At 33.8% G+C, this 23,052-nt stretch overlaps 1 protein-coding gene across 1 annotated transcript; it reads right to left on the bottom strand.

Annotated features, from left to right (window-relative positions):
• Nucleotides 1-753: 753 nt before the first annotated feature.
• On the bottom strand, nt 754-10,357 carry LOC140449968 (parkin coregulated gene protein-like). Its single transcript, XM_072543385.1, has 4 exons — nt 10,042-10,357; nt 5,603-5,774; nt 4,416-4,565; nt 754-1,038 (listed from the first exon to the last, which is right to left on the bottom strand). Exons 1-4 carry the CDS (start codon nt 10,276-10,278, stop codon nt 878-880), a joined length of 720 nt encoding a protein of 239 aa, XP_072399486.1. The 5' UTR covers nt 10,279-10,357; the 3' UTR covers nt 754-877.
• Nucleotides 10,358-23,052: the final 12,695 nt, after the last annotated feature.

Below are 23,052 nucleotides of genomic sequence, written 5' to 3'. Positions count from 1 at the left end.
AACGTACTCAAAAGTTTGGGGGGATTTAAGGTTGCACACCCCCCTTAAATTTTTTCTGTATGCTTAGATTTTGTTGTTTCTTTTGTATGAAAAATGCTTTCAGAACAAGAAAGTAACGTGTCAATTTTTATTACAAAATGTCAAGTAGTTTAGGAGATAATGCAAAAAAACAATTTTTATTTTGTAACTTCAAAGGGCTGTAACTTTTTTTGTGTACACTTTTGTACTAAGGTAAGTTGGATTCAATCAATTTATTTTTGTCCCCGGAATGCGTGATTTAATTTATGACATACCTTTTTGAAACACCCTGTACAATCATGTTACCAATACAAAATAATAACTAAACTACATTCGTTTTATATATTCCCATCCGTCAACAAACACACGTGAAAGCCAAACAGGGTCGTACTGAGATATATTATATGATTTTTAAAAATATTTACTTTTGAAACTATTAGTGTAAGAATTTCTTGAAATTTAATCACTGTGAGCAAAATTTAATATTCCATTGAACGAAAATGTGCTAAAATAAAATATTCATTAACTGAGAGATACATAACAAAGTAAACATTTTGAATAAAAAAGCAACACGTTATAATTTGAATTTAAACAGACTGGCAAGTTTGGATCTATAACATGAGAATCCGTCTGGCTTAAGGCAACAAATTATATTTAATAGCCTCTTGACGAATGAGAGGGTGAATAGCAACACGTGCTTATGTTTACAGATGGGAATTTGCTAAATGAATAAACTTTATCTGAAATCGTGTAGAGTTTTTATATTATCTTGAAAGTTTACAAAAAATGATAATTACATTAGAAAGGATATTAAAAGTGCATTATGTATAAGAATAAAAAAGATCACGTCGGACTAAATTTAATTTAGCATACACGATTCGTAAGTTGGTATTAAATATTTGATATTTATGAACGCATCTTCGCCGCCGTATCGTTCCAACACCTGCAACGTCTCGTTGACGGCATCGGCTAAATTGTCCCCTCTCATTTGGCTGTAATCGATTTCGTCTCCACAGTTTACTGAAATCAAAAGAAGATTATTGTTTAAAATTCAAGAATGATTTACGAAAAATTTTTTTTTCTCTGTTTTTAGCTCTTTATTTGTTATAGAGAGAGAACAATCAATCACTGTTAACTGGTCAGAAAATCTGAAAATTTTCGACAACTGACTAGAAAAAAGCCCAAATAATTCATGGGTTTTTGTAAAAAATATATGAAATGAACTGCTCCCTTGTCGTTTCCACATTACTTCGGATCGTGATTTTCTCCAATGTTACTAATACATTTGTCTCCATTGGTCTCTACATTTAGCTGCTCTAAGAGTTTCACAGAATGAGTGGCCCGCTGAATTGTAAATTTGTTGTGAACAGTCATTTTTAATGTCAAGTTGGTTAATAATGGAAATGTTTGTACAATGAGCTGCCCAAGGTACATACCACAATTTGTATCATTCACTTGTTCTTTCGCTGTTTGTCCTTTTCACTTAGTCTCTTGAATGAAAGTACTATTCTAAGTACATCTACTAACTCCACACTCTTACTTTTGACTTTACTGTACGACTTTCAAGATTCCAAAACTCTATCCTAATTTTTCCTAAAACCTTTAATGGTGTTCCCTCTGAAATAGTCCTCATTCGGAAAATAAAAGATTTTACCTCAGAAGATGCTTGGTTCTTCTATTAGTGTCTTTTCAAATTGTAACTTTTTGATTTTTCTAGCTAGATATCTAAGAGTCCCTTCTCCTTATGAATCTTCTCCAATATTCCACCTTTCTAAAAGAAGTGTTCATTTCGACATGTATATTTGTGTCTTGTGTCGGTTTTAACTTTTTTCATCTTTTTTCTGTTTTTTCATTATCCATATTCTTCTTCTGGGCCTGTTTCATCAACATTTTTCCATTGGTAAAGATATTTCTTAGTTTTTTTGGTGGTATTTTGATCATTTTATCAGCTTTGTAGTTCCATTTCCATTCGCTGTTAGTTACCCAATTTTTTTCCTTCATCTTGACTTCATGAGGAATGCATTGCCATCAGAAGAGGTTACAAGGGCAAACAGTAGAGGAGAAGTAATCGAAGCTAGCAGACTGTATATGTTATACAATACGCGAAATAGGAAATGAACAGGAAGATCCGAGCCGAGAAGAAAAGGCACTGGAGATAATTGTGTGACAAGTCGGATGAGGACGTTTGGGGCCAGGGATACAAAATCATAATGAAGCTGTACCTTCTGTATGAGATGTCATTGGACAGGAAGTTTGAGATTACCCGAGAGCTGTTTCCACCCGGCTATTGGCAAGGAGTGCAGTGCTGTACCTTTTACAATAGACGTACTCAATGAAGCGTTGAGTGCTCTAAAGTCATGAAATGCTCGGGACTCGATGGGATACCACCAGAAGCGGTGAAACACATAGGCAATCTGGAGCCGACATGGCTTTTGGAACACATGAGTACACCGGATCATGCCTAATACCGAAGGGCCCAAAACTGAGAGGAGGAGGGCCCTTAATTATGTTGTGCAATCGATCGTCCTCGTGATTGACTGGGGTACTGCAGTTTTAATAAAGGTGTACAGAAGGCAGCTCACCCGAGCAGATAGGAAGAGTCTGTTGAGGGTGGCATGTGCATACATAAGTCTCTGCCGAGGCGGTGTAGTTATTACCGGGTGTGTTTCGATGCAAGTATTAGTGAAGGAAAGAGAAAGAGTATACAAGAGAAAAAAATGAAGAAATAGCAATAGAACATTTGGTGTGGTAAGAGGAATCGGACGAGATGAAAAGGGTGGTGCAGTGGACGTCGCTGATTCCTTATTTGAGAAGATGGATGGACTGCGGGTAACAATGTATGAATTATTTCCTGACGCAGATGCTCATAGTACATGGTTGTTCCAGAGCATATTACAGATTTGGAGAGGCAGAAAATAGCAAATATCGGACACAGTCTCACACATTCTATTGGTAGGCGATAGATAGATAGTCGAGAGAAGCTTGCTTGAGAGAGAGCTAGGAAGTAAGGTGCAATCAGTCACGGAACTGGTGGAGGAGATGCTTATGTAGGTCGTCAGAGGAGAGAAGTTCAGAGATATGTGAAGAGAACATTGGAGAGATAGGAACAAGAAGAAAGGCGATCCGAAAGGAGGCAGGATGCCCGGGAGCAAACAAGAAGATAAGGCGGAATGAGAGGTGGCGAGATTAAACATGAGTAGGGAAGAACAGAAAGAGAGAGGGAGAGAGAGAGAGGGAGAGAGAAGGATTCAGTCATAGTGAGAAAGCGCGAGAACTGTGTATGAATGAGAGATCAGGTGAATGCCGTGCCGACGTTGGGTCCCAATCAGGGCAGTCTGGCCGCTAATTCATGGTTGAGGAGGGTGTTTTTTTAGCAGGTAGGTCTCTGAAATTGACGACGATTGTGTCCGAACAACCCCTGCGTGCGGTCTCGGATATACTCGTGGCCAAGCTGGAGAAACCCATTATAACTGAGGCTGGAAAACGGTTCTGCCCATTTTCTAGGACCAAGGTATGTTTCAAACATTTTGGTCACTCCCCCGTCCCTCATAAAAGACGAAACAAATCATTATTTCCTTTATTTATTTTTCCTGAGCAATTTATCTAAATTTTTTGTAGACTTTCCTTTCTTTTATCATTGTGTCATCATTGATATATGCTTGATGCTCTTTAATATCTTTGTAACTTTACTTTTTTTCATGCTTTTCCTTTTTTCTTACTGATTTTGTAATTCGTGCTGTTTCACATATTGCATTTCATATTTTAACTGTCCAGTCCAGTATGTTTTTTGATAAAATTTTTTTTATCAAAAAACATACTGGACTTTATTATTTGCTCATATATTTCTATCCTTGTCCGCCCATAACTAGGGTATTTTCTTTTTCTTCATATTTCCATAATTATTTCCATTCTTTCTTTTATTCCGCTGAGTTCTTTCTTGATCTCCTTCTTTTTTTGTTTTAGCCCTACATTTTTTTACCTCTGTCATACATATTTTACCATTTCTATTGTATCTTTGTTATTTTTGGACTTATTTTCTTAATGTCGTCTGTAAAGTTGCTCAAAATTGTCATTAATTGGTTAATTTTTATTTCTTCATTTTTTCTTGAATTTTTTATGATTTTTTTGAGTTCCGACTCTAATCTCCACATATAAATATACAAATATTTTATAAATATGTTTGAAAAAAATGTTATACTAATAATCGCCAATTATATTTCGATTTTGACTGTATTCTGACCTTTTAGAGCAAAGAAAAACAGTTTTTTTCATTTTGTGAACTTTTTGCATACAGAAATTAGTGTTTATAACTTTCTTTCAATACCAAATAAAGTGTAGCAGGCATAATACAACAGACAAATTAAAAAAGCATGCTCAAAAATGATATTTCAACCTACCATTCTTTTCTTTGTAAATATTAAGACTGGGTAAAATTTGTCGATAATAAGGTACTAAAGCTTCTCCAATCATGTCTCCCGATTTAACCAAATGTTGCAAAATGCGCAACGTGTTGCACATAACTTCATTATTTTTTGTTCTTAAAGCATCTGCAACATATAGTAGATCATTATTCATAGAATAGAAAGTTATAGTAAAAAAGATAAAATAGCTTCAAAACATGCTTTGGCGTATAGCGTAGCATATGGCACAATATAATTTCTGAATTTGTTAGCTTTGTCAAACCATCGAAAACATCTACTTCTATAATCGAATACAGGAAAAGATAAATGGAAAACTAACACAGTGTATACCAGTACAAAGCGGAGTAAGACTCGTTAAGCCCATTTCTCTTTAATATAATAATGGACGAAATAATACAAGCAGTACGTAAAGGTCATGGTTATAGGATGGGAAATAAAGAAATCCAAATATTATGTTATGCCGACGACGCCGCGTTAATCGCCGAGACAGAAGACGAGCTCCAAAGATTAACACATATCTTCAAACAACAGCCAAGAAATACAATATGATAATATCAGCAGAAAAAACCAAATGTATGACAACATCTAAATACCCACTACGATGTAAAATCGAAATTGATGGGAAAATAAAAAAGCAGAAAGCAAGGTTTAGATATCTGGGAATAGATATAACTAGTTACGGAGATGTTGAAGAAGAAGTACGACAACAAAGCTTAAAAGCAAGTAAAGCGACGGGATCTCTGAATGACACAATCTGGAAGAACAAATACCTAAGACAAGACACAAAAACAAGAATCTATAAAGCAGCAATTACACCTATATTAACATACATCGTACGAATAGCACGAGATAAGTTATAAAATGAACGAAGAAGTATTGGCAGACCAAGAAAAAGGTGGTGCGATAATTTAAACCATTTAAGAGGCTAATATTGAAGAAGAAACAGACTTTAAAGCCCACATACGAGAAGGAAGAAGAAGACTCAAATGAATGAAAATGATCGGCAGCCACTCCCTACCGAAGAAGAAATTAGAGAAGCTATTTTAAAACAGAAAAATAACATATCTCCCGGTGAGGACAATTTACCTGATGTAACACTAAATATTTTTATTTTTGGACTTGTTTTATTTATTCTTCGTATAAAATAATATGTTGTTACTCACCCTTGATTGGTATAATTAACTGAGGAATACACGGAAAAATTTTGTTTCCTCCATGTGTCAGTAAATCGTGAATTCCTTGCTGAGCGAATAATTTGTAAGGGTGTTCTGTCTCAACGAGACCTTCGAAGAACATGGGCAGGTAATAATGGAAATCTAATTTGGTTATGTCCGCCTAAAAAATAATATTATAAAAGGATTTCAAAAGGTGAAGTCCGAACAAAATTAGTTAATTGACATTAAAGATAGTAAATATCAAAAAATGTCTCAAGAGAATAGTATCAGTATCATAACTGTATGGAAAAGTATTTATTGCTTATTTAAATATTTTTTTATTATTCTTAATATTATTAACATACGACCTTATTTAGTGATTTGTTTCATTGCCTGTCTTATATAAATTCCTCACGTTAAAATTATCTATATTCATATTTTACCAAAGCTGAGAACCACTTGCATGCAATATTATACCCACTTATTAAATATCTTTGTCTATCTACCACACCCTCGGCGATAGGGTAAAACTCAACAAGAGGCACACATCTTTTTGTTAGAACTTTGTTTAAAGTCGCAACGCACACATCTCTTGCTTAGAAGAAACAGACATTCTTTACGGCTTTAATTAATTACCAGCTAATTATGTATTTCCTACGTAAACAACAATAAATAACCATTTTGATTTAGCCTGACATTGAGTGTTGTTAACAAGTATGTGAAATGTGTCAACTTTTAGCAAAATTTTATGTCGTAATAGTAAAATCGTTCAAATCTATCTACATATTGAGTATTAAATCCATTTTTAGATATAGATATTGTTCTTTTTTGTGTTTTCTACTGCTTTCTTTGCAGTGCTATTGTCATCATCAATTTTGTTCCACCATGTTTCTTGATCCTCATGTCATCTTATCTGAGATCCTTATCTTCTTCTCTTGTATTTCCATGATTGCTAATATTATCTACTTATTTCTTCTTCTCTCTGCACCACGTCCATTACTGAACGTTGGCTATTATAATTTTATTCACCACAGCTCTGAAGAGTGACCACGAAGGGTGAGTAAACCATTTACGTAGGTAGGTTACGTAGGTTACTAAGACCCTCTTTCCGTATATTTTACCCTGAATAATAAGATGGAGGGCTCTTCCACTCTATTGTTCTGAAGTTCGCAACTGCTCCTCCATCCTTTCTTTAATGGCTTTCCCATACAACCTACCCACAGAAGGTGTGACGCATATTCCCCTATAATTATTTATTGTTCCTCTTTTTGTTTCCTTTTTTATGCAAGGAGCTTAAGTAGTCCATTTTCCATTCCTTCGGTATTTTTCCATTAAATAAGCATTTGTTAAATATTTGTTTTAATTCTTATGCTAAGGACGAAGGAGCATGTTTGAGCAGAGTTCTGTATGTATGTCTCTAGGGCCAGCTGCTTTGTGTAAGTAAATGAGAATAAGCCACAACTAAATATTAAGAAATCGTTTTTAGATATATCTGCAGCTTGTGTTTATCTGTCTCTTATGTCGTAAATTGAGGGAGTATATATATTTTTTCTTGCAATAACTCTTATCCATTCGTATATTTGTATTGGTTCTATCTTTATCCTTTCATGGGCATTCTTCATGTTAGTCAGGTTCTTTAACAGTTTCCATACCTCCCTTGGTTTTGAGCTTCCCATTAAGCCATCTATGTCTTTAAATTGTTTTTGTCAAAATGTAGTATGGAGATAACTGGCAAAAAACTATTACGTGATACTGATGAAACCTTTTTATCCAATAATTATATAGAAGAGAAATGACTTTGTGTACAAAAAATTATGTATGATACTACAGGCTAGCCTAGGAGTGGACTACATTCCCAAAGCGTGGAGGATCACAAGACTTGCTTTTATACCCAAACCTGGAAAAATCGAACAGAAGAAAGTCAAATTCTTGAGGCCTATAAGTGTGATATCATTTGCACTGAAGACTAAGCAAAAACTTCTGGACACAGTATTTAAAGAATGGACTTTGAATCTACGGCTTAACATAATTGCCTAGAAGTCCAAAATCATGAAATCGAGGGGAAATCGATGAATACATGAGAAATATGGGAATACGTGCTAGGAGGAAGAGGGCGATGGATAGGGATGATTGGAGAGAAATTCTTGAGGAGACTACGACGCACGCAGGATTGTAAAGCCTGAATTATGATGAGGAATTTATAGAGATTATGTCTTCTAAGCCTGAATGGTACAAATCTAAATCTGATGAGTGAGTAAAGTATCTTAAAGTATATTACACTCAATGCTTACTTGCAAACAGCAGATAGAACTAATAACCAAGAAAATTAATTACATAGGTATCAGTGATACGGTGGCCAAAGAAAAAACTGCCATCCTCAAAGAAGCAAGGTGTAAATACTTGCCTACCTTGGAATTATATAGTCTCTGGGAGACACAGCAACAGTAGATATTGTGGTCCCACTAGACCTTCATCCTCTATACATATTTATAAGGGGTAGACTGAGATATTATAGATTGAGATATTACAGACAAATATTTAGGCACTATTATAAATGAAGACAACGATAGCTCAGCAGAAATCAAAATAAGAATAGAAAAAGCCAGATCCATATTCACTAAAATGAAGAGAGTGTTCTGCGGAAGAGATTTGAGCCTTTAAATGAAACTTCGCCTGATGAGATGTTACGTACTTTCTGTGCTGTTCTACGGAATGGAGTCATGGACGTTGAAAAAGATTGATACCAAAAAGTTAAAGGCATTTGAACTGTGGATGTATAGCAGAATCCTGAGAATATCATGGACCGAGAGAGTCACAAATGTCGAGGTCTTGAGAAGAATGAATAAAGAAAAGGAAGTCATATTTACGATCAAAAAACGAAAACTGCAATACTTGGGACACATTACAAGAGGCGAAAGATATGAACTGCTTCGAATAATTATGCAAGGGAAATAGCAGCAAAAAGGTCCATAGGAAGAAGACGAAACTCCTGGCTAAAGAATCTACGGGAATGGTATAGCTGTAGCAGCAACGAATTGTTTCGGTAAGCAGTTTCGAAAATACGTATAGCCCTGATGATCGCCAACCTTCGGAACGAAGATGGCACTTGAAGAAGAAGAAGATTATAGACTGTGAGAAAACCTGAGTAATGTAATGGTTAGATCAGGACATAGTTATATCATAAATGAAATCTGGGGTACCGAATAGATGATTTCTGACAATATGGTACCTAAATACAGGCTATAAGTACCTCTCCATGTGGATATCTTCTCAGGAAAGAGATGAAGCAGAGGAAACTTCTTCTTACGAAAGAGATGGAGCAGAGATTACCTGGTACAAAGACGGGTCTTTCTTATGTTTTTGGAAATACTTTGTCGTGTTTATATATTCATACTTATTTATTCTTATCCCCTTTTTAAATTAAAGTTAATACACCTGTGACTCATATTCACTTCCATTTCATCGGTCGTATAAAAGCCCAATCCATTCAACTTTCAGCTCTTAATGCTAATAAACAAATAACATATAATATTAAGAACAAAATCTTGGTTCCTATTGGTCATAAGTTTTTTTTTAAAGATTGTGTTTTTTCGCCTTTTTTGCAGTGAGCCTACTTACCAGAGTGTGACATAAAAAAATATCAAAAGTATTATAAATGTTTATGAGCTAACAAGTCAGCCCTTTTCAAACAGTTTTTTTTTAATTAACAATTTTGATAAAATGTTGAAATTTTTTAGATATATCTAAAGTATTATATAAGTAAAGTTGTTTAAATAATCGGTCTACGGGATAAACAAATTGAACAATTATTATTTAAAAAAGAAAGTTATTAACATTTATGAATTACTCCAAAATTAAGAGTTTTTTGCAATTATCTCGGTCAATTGTTTGTGTAATTTAATTTAGAAACTAACAAATTAAAGAATTATTTATAAAACTTTTATTTAAACTACTTTGCTTTAAAATGTATAAGAACCGTTTTATAGGCAAAAAATCATTTTTTCACTTTTTATGATAGATGCGTCTTCAAGCATTTGTCATCAGCTATCCCTTATATGGCTCTCTTCAAAAACCTATATAAGATTTTTTCAGCTTTTTCTTTCCTTACTTGTCTATTAATAGTGCTGGTAGATTTTTTCTTTAACCCTCTTTTAATATATTTTGTTAACAATTCTTTAGTTTCAATTGCCTTTAGTATTCTGTAAACTTAAAATAACTGCTCTGAAAATTAGACTAGATAAATATGATTGTCAAAATTAACATAGTTATTTTACTTAACCTTCTTTTTTCATAATATTAACGAAATATATAATATACTATATAAAGAAATAATGATCATGCTTTAAATGGTATACAAACATTTCGCAGATAGAATCTGTGAGGTTGTATGTATCCCAAAAATGTTTCCGAAAAAACAATTAAAATATACGAGAAAATTAAGTACTCACTTTCCAAGAAACTTTATTACCCTTGGGATCCGTTCCTATGGGCAGATTCCCTCTCAAGTAGTTCGTTCTAAACTTCCTGTTCGTCGACGGTATTTCCTTATAAACATTACATCTCGGCGGCGGAATGACGCATGTGTGTCTCTGAAGAGCCTGGACAGTGAACGCAGGCACCCAAATTTTGCAGCCACTCTGCTGCCTCATGCCGCTCGTCGATCTGGACTCTTTTCCTGTTACCATCACGGAACAAAATGAAATGAAAACGAGATGTGCATAATGGAAATGTGATGACTTGAAGCTGACAGAAAGCGTTGCTGTGGGAACGGCTGTTTTGTCGATTTAGGTAGATTGGAAAATGGGTTACGAGGGTATTGTAGCTTTCTGGAATATTCGATATTCATCGAAATTGCAGTAAGGGATATTTAATAGTAAAAATAAACTCCTCTGTTTATTGTTTAAATAACGGTTTGTCTTATGTTTGAGATTTGTTTATCAGCTCATTCTGATACTCAATTTTGGTCTTTGGTTATTGTTGTTTTAAACTCATTACTAAAGGCGAATAGTACCTAGAAAAAAAAGGGAAAATAGGCACATGAATATGCTTACGGTGATCAAAAATAATAATAGAAGTTTCATTAAATACATATTAGATATGACGTCTTTCTAATTTTGATAGTATTGACCAGATGAGGGTGTGTGTTCATTGCTCTCAGTGCTTCTTCATTCGTAGTGCTGCTGGTCCAGCTTATTCTTAGCACTCGGCGGTACATCCACATTTCAAATCAATTTAATTTGTTGACGTCATACTGTTTTAATGTCCAGGTCTCACAGCCATATAGTAATAGAGAGTACACATAACACTTTAGTGTTCTCAATCTTATTTGAAACTGATAGCTTGGTGTTACAGAGCATTTTAAGCATATTCATGAAACCATATCTTGCTATTTCAATGCGTCTTCTAATTTCTTTTGAGTGGTCTAGTTGACTATTTAGTTCTCTGCCCAGGTATATGAAGCTTTGGGAACTCTGAAGGGTGATATCATTTATTTATACGTTAGGTGTAACTTCTTCATGTGGGTTTTTGTGGAATACCAGAATTTTGGTTTTGGAAAAGTTGTCCAATGTCCAAGCTCAGCCTGTGACTGTCTTCTGATAATATGTTCATCAATATTTTTAGTTGGTCTTCTGTTGCTGCTAATACTACTGGGGAAAATTTCTTCCTTGAAAGAAATCCAATTATTCTATCAAGAAAACCGAAGGCGACAAGTATTAACCACATATCTGCTCTTAACAAAACTGAAGTAAACCTATTTTTCTCTAATTTAAAATCCATATTGGATAAATATAAATTTTTATGCAGAAGAGACACGCATAACAACCGTCCAAAACCCCGGAAAAATACTTGCTGAAAAAGGACAAGAGAGAGTCGGCTTTATTACAAGCGCAGAAAGAGGTCAAACAACAACCATTATGTGCTGCATAACTGCCTCAGGAACATATATTCCACCTTTGTTTTTTTATGCTCGCACAAGGATAAAACCAGAGTTAAAGAAAAATGGGCCACCTGATGCAGTCTACTGCTGCTCGGATAATGGGTGGATAAATGAGCAAATATTTTTCGAATGGCTCAGCATTGTTACAGTGTTGTAAAACCTTCAAAGGAGAATCCAGTTGTGTTAATCGTCGACAATCACCGTAACCACTGTACATTAGAGACATATAATTTCTGTAAAGAACGAGGAATTATTGTTAACCATACCCCCGCACACATCAGCGTATAACATTGAATGTGATAATTATCTTCGAAATCATTCTCATGAGCATATCACATTTGAAATAGCTAAAATGTTTAAAAATTCATACGATCGCGAGGCCACACCAGTCAAAGCCATTAAAGGTTTTGACAATACAGGAATATTTCCATATAATCCTGAAAATTTTACCGATAAAGACTTTGCTCCAGGTGAATCATTCATACAAAAAAAAAGATAAAAAGACACTAGAGCAAGAGAAAAAAGTGGATTAGATAAGGAGAAGAATAATAAGGAAGTTAAGGGGAATAAAGAAAGTTCGAACCATGACAAAAAGTTTGAAGTATCTTTTGTTATATATATACAAGGATTTCCACAGTTTTCACTGTATTCCTTCACTCAACCGTTTTCTCCAATTTTTCCTGTTTAGCCAGTCCCCTTCCTGTAGGTTTCTTCTACTCATTGCTTCGTCCACTTCATCTCTGAAAGATCTTCGGGGTCTGCCTCTCTTTCTTCTTCCTATCGGGCTCCACTCTGTTATTCTATTTATTCACCGATTTTGATCTGCTCTTCTGACATGTCCGTACCAGGTTAACCTCTTCTGTTCGATGTAGTCTATTATGTCGGAGTTCATTCCCATTCTCCTCTTAATCTCCATGTTATTTATTCTATCTCTTCTTGTTACTCTGCAGCTTCTCCTTAGGAATTCCATCTCTGTTGCTCTTATTTTGTTTTTGGTTTTCTTATTTATTGTCCAATTTTCACACCCGTAAGTGAGGATACTTCTTGTTATGGTATTATATAGTTTTTTCTTTGTTTTCATGCTGATGTTCTTATCCCATAGTACCGGGTTTAATTTTCGTATGCAGTCTCTTGTTTGTCCCAGTCTATTTTTTATATCTTCCTCCGTTGTTCCTTTGTTTGATATTATGAAACCTAAATACTTATACTTGTCTGTTTCTTTGATTTGTTTACCTTCGTCTATTTCCAGCTGTTTTATTTCTGTATTCTCCGTTGTTAGGTATTCAGTTTTCTTTAGGTTTATTTCCATCCCATTGTTTGTATATTCCTGCTCCAGTTTTCTCATCATAAAACTGAGGTCATCCTCGTCTTGTGCGATCACTATTTGGTCGTCGGCAAAACATAGCGTATATAGATATTCGTTCCTTACTGGTATACCCATTCCTTCGCACTTTCTTTTCCATGGTTTCAGGGTTTTTTCCAGGAATATTTTGAACAGAGTGGGGGATGTCGAGCAACCCTGTAGTAGTCCCTTTGTCGTCTTAAATGGACTGCATATTCTATTGCCCGTTTTGATAGCTACTTCGTTATTCTTGTAGAGTGCTTTTACCGCGTTTATTAATCTTCGTGGAACTTCGATGTCTTCCATTGCTTCCCATAGCTTGGTTCTAGGTATTGAGTCATATGCCTTCTTAAGATCAACAAAAGCTAGATGGACGGATCTATTTTTGGCCATTCTTTTTTCTATTAGTTGTTCGACCGTGTAAATGTGATCTAAGCATGCTTTCCCCGCTGTGAAACCTGCCTGGTCTTCTCCGATTTTATCTTGTATATATATTTCTAATTTTTCCTTTATCGTCTTTCCATACAGTCTGCCTATAGACGATATAATGCTGATTCCCCGATAGTTTTCGCAGTTTTTTCTATTTCCTTTCTTGTATATTGATGTTATATATGCTTGGGTCCATTCTGCCGGTAAGTCTTCTCCATTCAGTGCTCTCTCTCAAACATTTTATGTATCATACGGAATAACTTTTCCGATCCGTTTTTTATCAATTCATTTGGTATTTTCGGTTTCTTTTTATTGGATTGGTTCTTTTTACCTCAGCTAGGCTTAATTCGATTTCGTCATGTGTATAGATTTCTATTCCGTCTATTTCTGATTCTTTGAATTCGGGGCGGTCTTCGGTTAGCAATTTTTTATAGTATTCTTGCCATTCGTTTTCTTTGATTTGACAGATCTTGATTTTCTCTGTCTTATTTCTTTGGAGCGAATTTAAGATGCGCCATGACTCTGAATTTCTCGTTCCTCCCATGTGCTGTTCTGTCTCTGTTCATGTTTTTTCCCATCTTTCATTTTTTTCATTTGCCACTTTTCTTTTCACTTCTTTATTTTTTTTCCTGTATAGTTCCAAGTCCTCATAGTTTTTTGTATTCAGGTATTTTATATGGAGTTCTTTTTTCTCTTTTATGCATGTTAGTGTGTCTTCGGTTAATTTCGTAGTTTGGTGGGTGTATTTTTGGTCCACTTCTCCAAGAGCTTCTAGGGCTGCTGTCTTCATGCAGGTTTTTATGTGTTCGTATGTTTGTTCTAATGATTCATACCGAAACTCTTCTAGCTTTTGGTACAATCTTCGCTTATATAGGTCGTTTATTGAGTCTTCTTCTATTAAATTGATTTTGAATTTATTTTCTTGTGTTGAGCACGTATTGACAGGTGTAGCCGGAGCCGTAACTTGGTCAGACTCTCCCTGGGTCGGTTTCTGTTGGGTCCATATGAAGGGGAATTCCATCCAAGCGATTACTAGTTTGTGATCTGTGCTACATTCTGCGCCTCGCTTTACTCTCACGTCTTTTATTTTTATCGAGCTTTCGTGGTTTACTATAACATAATCAATAATAGACCTCAATTTTCTTGTTTCTTGTGTCCAAGTGTATTTGTGTATGTCTTTATGTTTGTAGAAGCCGTTTGTGATCTTTAAGTGGTTTATTTCGCATAGCTCAATCAATCTCTCCCAATCATTTGTTGACATATCTTTTGTTGACATACTTAATTCCACTACCAGGATGCTCAAAAGATGACTCAGTTGGAAAGATCCAACCACAAAAGCAACAGGAATCAACATTCCGAAATAATGACATTAACACCAATGAAGTTACTTCTAGAAGAAAAACAGCGGAAGAAAAAAGAGCAAATGAGAAATAAAGCCAGCAAAGGAATCAAACGAAAGATAGGCATCGAAGAGTCCAGTCCTCCGCGAATAGTTCCAAAAACAAATTGTATAAGGGCATAGAAGATCACAGAAGATATATCATCTGGAAATGAGGATGATGACGATGACCGTGATAGGGACGTTAACAGATATTTGCACAATTTGTTGCGAATTCTGTAAAAACAGAGAACTATGGATCAAATGCAGCATTTGCGGCCAATGGGCACACATGCACACAAAGACTGTACCAGTTTCGAAGGCAAAATTTACATTTGCGATTTCTGCATTTAATTATTTTTTAAATGGGGGTAATAGTGGCAGTGGCACTTTTAACTCCCGGCAGCGGGTAAATATGGTCACCAGCGGAAGTCTGAAAAACTGTTTTAATTTTTTTTTGTTCTGTTTGAAAAATATTTTTCGTAAATAGAGTTTGAAGTACTAAGGTTTGTAGTTTTATTTGCGTTAACAGTATAATTTTTAAAGCTATGTAGCAGTATAAATAAACCAAAATGCTTAGGCGGCCACTATTCCAACTCTTTCCCCTAATAGTAACATAAATTGAGCTATTAATAAATCAAAATCAATTTTATCTAACACCTTTTAAAATTTGAGTAAACAGTTACTATGGGAAACCTGGTTTTGTCAATTAATTTCAATTGCAGATGAAATACGTAATGAACCAGTAGTATCTCTATTATAAAGTTTGATCGATTTTTCCAGAATATTAATTAATATTTATTTAATATTTTAAAATTATTTAAACAATAATTTATGGTCACAATTTGATTTTTTGTCTATAAGTTTTGTCCATTATATTTTACATAAACAATATTTATATCATTTTTTTATATTAAGAATATCTTTATTTTCCCGTTTTTTAAATTAAAATTGATAAATAATTTACGGAGATACTTGCAAAAAAGCAGTTTTTTGCACTAATTTATAAATTTTATTAATTTTTTTTTATTAACAAAATAAAATGTTAATACATTTGAACATCGAGGAATCGTCTTTTAAAGTTGTGCGAAATTTCCCCTCGATCGGTCAAACAGTTAAAAAGTTATTTAATTTGTTTATCCCTGAGGCTAAATATTTAAACTATTGAACTTGCTCTATTAATGATGCTAGACACATTTAGCAAATTTCATAGTATTCTTTAAAACATAAACTATCTCAGAAGTTAAATGCATATTGCGTTTTCATCGAAACTATTTACAAAATAAATGTTTTTTTACTTATAAATAATTGTAATAACTTCTATATTTTTCAAGCTACAGACTTGTACGTACAACCATTTGATAGCTGGTAAAAACACTCACACTTAAAAAATCCTTTTATGACCAATAGGAACGAAGTTAGGGACTATTTTTTAAAAAATCATATCTCCATTGTTTATAAACATTAAGAAGTAAAATTTGCACAAATTTTGAATGTAAATCTAAACTTTATACTGAAACTAATAGCTATAAAATTCATCCAATTTTTCGAAACTTACAGCCCTTCGAAACGAAAGTACTTTCGAAAGATCGACATAGGAAAGTGGAGGGGATAACTGTTTGGGTTCAATTTTTTTTTTCGAGATCGGAACTTCAAATTGAAACACGTAGGAAAAATTTACATTATCTCAGCTTCCATTGCAGGTAGAAGCCTCTTTTTTTCATCTGGAGTAGCTCGTCGAAATACGAATAACTACATAGTTTTCATAGGCCTGGAAATATAATAATAACCTCGGAAAAATTGAGTCCATTTGAAATTCACCGTAAAAACTTACTTTTTTTAGTTTGGCTGGAATAGTCTGTCGCAGTATTAATAATGATTTTCACCCCCCATCCCCAGGAAATCTCGGAAAATCCCGGAAAATCAACATATATTTTTTTCATTTTATATCAAGGATGTAATAATATTTATATATTTTATAAATAAATTTCAGGTAATTTTTTACACATTATATTATTATATTCCTTATAATAATTATAATTATTTACTACTTTGATGATCTATATGTTTATATATGTATATAGGTATATGTACAGTACGAGGACGGTAAACACATTTATTTATGTTTTTAGATCTAAATATCTCCAAAGATCACAGAGTATACCTTCCTGTTGTCCCTACATTTTATATGTATTCATGTGAATAGCAGAAAGGTCATCTATATAATAGAAAACCGGTAATATATCTTGGTATACGTAAAAAAGGCGGGATGAATAGCAGCTGCCACGCTCCAAAATAGTCCCTAACTTAGTTCCTATTGGTCATAGAAAGTTTTTTTAAATGTGAGTTTTTTACCAGCTATCAAATGGTTGTACGTATAAGTCTGTAGCTTGAAAAATATAGAAGTTATTACAATTGTTTATAAGTAAAAAACATTCACCTTTTTCAAACGTTTATTTTGTAAATAATTTCGATGAAAACGCAACATGCATATAACTTCTGAGATAGTTTAGGTCTTAAAGAATCCTATGAAATTTTCTAAATGTGTCTAGCATCATTAATAGAGGAAGTTCAATAGTTTCAATATTTCGCCTCAGGAATAAATACCTAAATTAAATAACTTTTAAACTATTTAGCCGACCGGAGGGAAATTTCGCACAAATTTAAAAGACGGTAATTCCTCGATGTTCAAATGTATTAACATTTTATTTTGTTAATAAAAATATTTATAAAAGCTATAAATTAGTGCAAAAAACTGCTTTTTTGCAAATATCTTCGTAAATTATTAATCAATTTTAATTTAAAAAACGGGAAAATAAAGATATTCTTGATATAAAAAAATTATATAAATATTGTTTATGTAAAATATAAGGGAAAAAGCTTGTAGAGAAAAAAAAAACAAATTGTGACTATAAATTATTGTTAAAAAAATTCGGAAGGTAAAAATACGAGTACTTTTTCATCTATTCGTATGTTATCTAGTAACCCCCACCTATGTCTTAAAAGCTTCAGATACCTGCGAAAAATGTTTTGACCTTTTTTTTTAACCAGACTGGGATAATTGTCACACCAATTTTTCCGTGGTCGACCCACACTTCTTCTACCCAACAGCGATTTGTCGCTTGCAATCACTGCCATATCATCTGTAATTCTGCTTATATGTGCTGTAATTCTGCTGAGCAGTGTCTTTTCCGTGATTCTTCTTAGTATTCGCATTTCTGTTATCTCTAACATCCAATGCTCGTTCCATTTCCAAAATTTTTATTTTACACCTGATGGGTTCTACACCTGATGACTAAAAAGCTGATAAAATGCAAAGAAAATCTTTTAAAAATGTCCATTTTAATGCATATGTTTAAAAAAACTCTTTTATTGGGAATAAGTCACAATTTTACTTTAAAATATGTTTATTTTAATATTTACATTTCCACTTCAAAAATCGTTCTCAAAATACAAGAAAATAGCTTCCGAGCAAAATATCTAATGATATTTGTTGATTGTATAAAAGGTAAACAAACTTCCTTCAGCCTTATTCTTTCTAACGCTTTTTTAAATCAAGAAAAGGAACGCAAGTCAGTTGTATTCTAGTGTCAAATAATATTGACAAATATATTTAGGTATTTCACTTTAATACTCTTATTTAAGTCTAGTACTGCTTCTATGAATGCTCTCTTGATTTATAAGCCAAACAACATTGGAAAAAGTATATTTACATCCTTTCTAAATTTTCCTTTTTATTGCGAAATCTATAATTTCCTTGTAATTTTATTTTGTTCAATAATCTGTAATTAGGATGAGTAGACACTTCCACTTTCTTAGTTTCTGAACAAACCGTTTACGAAGCGCTACGGTAGTAATTTTTCCGAATATATACGATCCCGATTCATCATAGGCGGAGGAAATTTTATTTCAATGTTAGTTTCACATTCTACCAATCAACTGGTCATAAACAGCTGTTCGGTAATTTTTTGTTTTTGTAAAATTAAAGAATATAGACGCTATATAAAATATTGAATATTATTTGAGTTTTTTATTTACAAAAGTAAATAGTGGTTTATGTAGAGCTATTGTCAATATGTTTTAAAATATTAACCTTTACAAAGCTTTGTATTTTAACTTGTCACTTTTGGTTGATTTTTTTACATAAAAGAATACTGCATAAATCATAGTTAACTCAAAATATTCTTTAGTTTTAACAAAGGTTCTTTGGTTTTAATTAAATGTATACTAGCCCATAAGTTCTCACCTTTGTTTAATTTGTTTTAATGGTAATTCCAATGAAAATATATTTGAAAGTAACTCATTATGATTCTAAAAAATGCAGAATGTAATCATTAGAGGGAAATTATATATAAAAAAGGTAGGATATAAAACTTTTAGCATTTCTGCTTGATTTTTCATTTTAAGAATACTGTTTTTATCATTTAAACATATCTGAAAATCATTATAATAAAAGAAAAATCCGTTTCCTAAGGGAAAATAGGTTTTAAATACCTAATGTCTCTTATTTGAAGTTTTGAGTGTATAAAATGATCTGCTCTACAATTATCCGTCGAAATCATGCAGTTTATGTTAAATCAATACCACTAATGTACAGTTGAGTCTTTGATTCTCATGGGTTACCCGTGCGTCATCATTTAAAGCATAGGAAATAAGTCCGAAATTTACTCCAAGCAACATCAAGTGACACAAAGTGGCCATTGTTCCGATTACAGATTGTATTATAAAATTTGAGGTTATTAAATAAATAGAAGGTAAAATGTTAGTTTTAAAATTTTGGTGCAGAATGGCAACTACATTTGAAGTAGCTTAATAAAGTATTTTAATATAATAAGTGATTAATAAATAAATAAACAATTTTTAAATGTACTTTTTAAAAGCTTTCTCTCTATTTGAAGCATACAACATATTATGCATTATAAAAACATCCCAACACTGCCAAACCAAAATATTTTATTTCATGGTTGATATTTGCGGCTATATTCAGCTTGTACTTTCGGTACACTCAACCTATGTCTTGCAATGTGCCAATACAAATTCGATAGCATTAAAATATGGGTGATATGATGGCAATATCAGCACCTCTTGTCCATGCTAATCCATCAATTCATCCACAGTTGGTACAGTATAAATCCCAATGACCCTCATTATTTACATCACAGATCTTGACATTGTTGCGAAATTACAAAAAAAATTCCTAAATTCATTTTAAATTAAATATATCACACAATTATTGCAGAAGTGGATTATACAACAAAACAAATTAATATTCAATGTAAATAAATACAAAAATTAGAAATAGAAAATAAGAATTAAGTAAAATATCGCCCCTGCACTCTCAATGAAGCCGTTTTCATTACCAGCATGAAGAATAATGTATCTACGAAAAGAATTTTAACAACACCTTTTTGTTTTCAATGGTGTATATTACTGTTTTTATCGGTTTTAATAGGTTTTGACTTATTTTATTCTCATCTTGCCATGAACGCAACATATAGGTCCACTCTGAAAAATTCAAGTTTTATCTATAAAAACAAACTTGTATAGTTTCATGCTTATATTTTTGATATAATCTCAAAAATCTACTCTCTTCACAGCAATATGAGACTGTTACATCAGTCCTCACCTTAGATACTCTTTTAACCATTTAAAACCAATGTCTTTCAATACATTACTTAGTAACAGGCAGTAGTTGGTTTGTCTTAGTTTCGTGTGTGGAAGATGTTGGTGCTAGATTTGTTTATTTATTTAATAAAGGGATAACCCCATTAACAGTAAAGATTCAAAACTTGAAATTACTTATAATATAAAATCAGTATTAAAAAGTTTAAAAAATGAGACTAAAAATCTTACATTTAAAAAAAAATAAACAAAACATAACAAGAACAAAATTCAACAATCCCAATATACATATCACAAAGCCAAAAGATCTTATTAACTGAGTTAAAGTTACATTGAAAATATCAAAATCACGAACATTATAATAGCCCCATGTATCTATCCAATGGATTGTGAATACCATAGGTTGTTCTGTGGCAAGGAATATTGAAAACATTGTGGTAACGTAGAGCTTGATGGAGAACATTAAAGTTAATCTGGCTTAACAGGTTTGGACAATCAATAAATCCGTGTATGATCTTAATATATAAATATAGCACCTGACATATCACAACGATTCTTGAGTGAGGGTAAAGATAACTTGTTCGATACGGGAATAATCATGATTTTAAATAGTAGTGTGGACGTGGTAAGCACAATATCTCAAAAATTTATGCTGGACTCTTTCTATGGTATCAATATTTTTCTGAAAATAGGGTGATCAAATAACTGGACAGTATTCCAAAATAGTTCTAACTAAGCAACAATACACTAATCTTGTTCAATCAATGGAGAAATACTTGCAATTCCTAGTAACCAAACCAAAAAATTTAGATGCCTTTATTGAAAAAGAGTTTATGTGGTGACAGAAAGTAAGCTTTTCATCAAAAATAACACCCAAATCCCGAATAGAAGAAACATTATTCAGTGGCTGATTATTAATACACTCGCGATCATAAAATTCGGGTCACCTTGAAAATTTCAAGTTTCTTGAATATTTTTGCATCTGGTCCAGTAATAACCTTTTGTTAAGCTAATGTATTTTTTATTTGTCATCAATGTTTGTTTTGAAAGAAAAAAAACGGTTTTTTTATTGTTTTTATTGAAAAAGCAGAAAACAAACCAAATTGTTGAAACAGACATACGAAAGAAAAAATGAAAAATACAGAACGTGGTAAAATATCAATGGAATTTCAATGACTAATATCGTGTATTGCCTCCCCTTGCTTTAATAACCTCTTGCAGACGACGGGGCATATTCTCAATTTTTCTGGATTACATGTTGTGGTATGTTATTCCACTCTCTCACTAACAGATCCTTAAGCTCCTTAAGATCCTTTGCGTTGTTAGGAGGAGGTGTATGGGTTTGAATACGTTTTTTCAAATCGTCCCAGAGATGTTTGATGGGATTCACGTCCGGAGACCTAGCTGGCCAGGGTAACCTCGTAATTCTAACCTCGTCCAAGTATTGCATACTGATCCTGGCAACGTGCGGTCGCACGTTGTCCTGCATAAAAACGGCGTCTTCTCCAAGCCCTGCCATGGTGGGCATAACATGTTCTTCTAGAATCTCCGTAATGTACCTTCGTGCAGTTAAGGACCCATTTTCGATGAAGGGTAATTCTGTGCGGAAGTCGGAAGATACACCTCCCCAAGCCATGACCCAGCTTTTACCAAATGGCATTCTTGGAGCAATGCAAGCTTGTGAAAATCGTTCACCGGTTCTCCTCGGTGAACGATTAACCAACTCTTACACGTCCATCGGATCCAGTTAGGCAGAAACGGGATTCATCTGAGAATAACACTTTGATCCAATCATTAATACCCCAATGCGAGTATTGTCGAGCAAAAGCTAGTCGTGCAACTCGATGCGCCCGGCCAAGTGGCGGTCCTGTAGTTATTACCCGAGAAGATCTTCTTCTTCTTCTGGTTCCTATCCGTTTCGGATGTTGGAAATCATATTGGCAATCATGACCTTGCTCGCTGCGGCTCGAAACAGCTCCGTTGAGGTTTTCTTAAACCATGTTCTTAAATTCCGCAGCCATGATATTCTCCTTCTACCGGGTCCTCGCTTACCTTTGACTTTACCTTGCAATATAGACTGCAGCAGGGAGTAACGGTGCTGATTTCTCATAACGTGTCCCAGATATTGCAATTTTATGCGTTTGATCGTAAACACAATCTCTGGTTCCTTCTTCATTTTTTCTAGAACTTCCTTGTTCGTGATCCTTGCTGTCCATGATATTCTCAGCATTCTTCTATAAAGCCACATCTCAAATGCTTCAAGTTTTTTAATAGTGGTGTCTGTAAGCGTCCATGCCTCCGCCCCGTACAACAACACAGAGAAAACATAGCATCTCAAATGTCTCATTTTTACCACCCGAGAAGATAGTCCAGAAGAACGAAGTCTTCTCCTGACTGTTGCAACGCTAACATTGCAATTTCGTACTTCCTGTAGGAAATTTCGATGCATAACCACTGTTGAAGTCCAGTTTTGTAAAGCCTGAAACACAAGAAAACGGTCATCTCGTGCCGTGGTCGTCCTTATTCGTCCAGAGCCAGGTCGTCTGGTTAGCAAACTCGTCTTCTGAAAGCGTTGAAGCACTCGTTGAACCGTAGAAAGGCTTACGCCAACAGTTCTTGCGACTTGCCGTTGAGTGTGACCGTTTTCCACAAACGCAACAATGCGTGCAGTTTCAACAACAGTCAAGGCATTTTTGGCAAAAAATAAACAATAATAAACACTAATAATGGCACTAATAAACACTAATGGC

The sequence above is a fragment of the Diabrotica undecimpunctata genome, chromosome 9 (genome assembly GCF_040954645.1).
Source record: "Diabrotica undecimpunctata isolate CICGRU chromosome 9, icDiaUnde3, whole genome shotgun sequence".
Lineage (NCBI taxonomy): Eukaryota > Metazoa > Arthropoda > Insecta > Coleoptera > Chrysomelidae > Diabrotica > Diabrotica undecimpunctata.
Note: the sequence above shows the minus strand (reverse complement) of the source record. Positions and strands in the feature narration are given on the sequence as shown.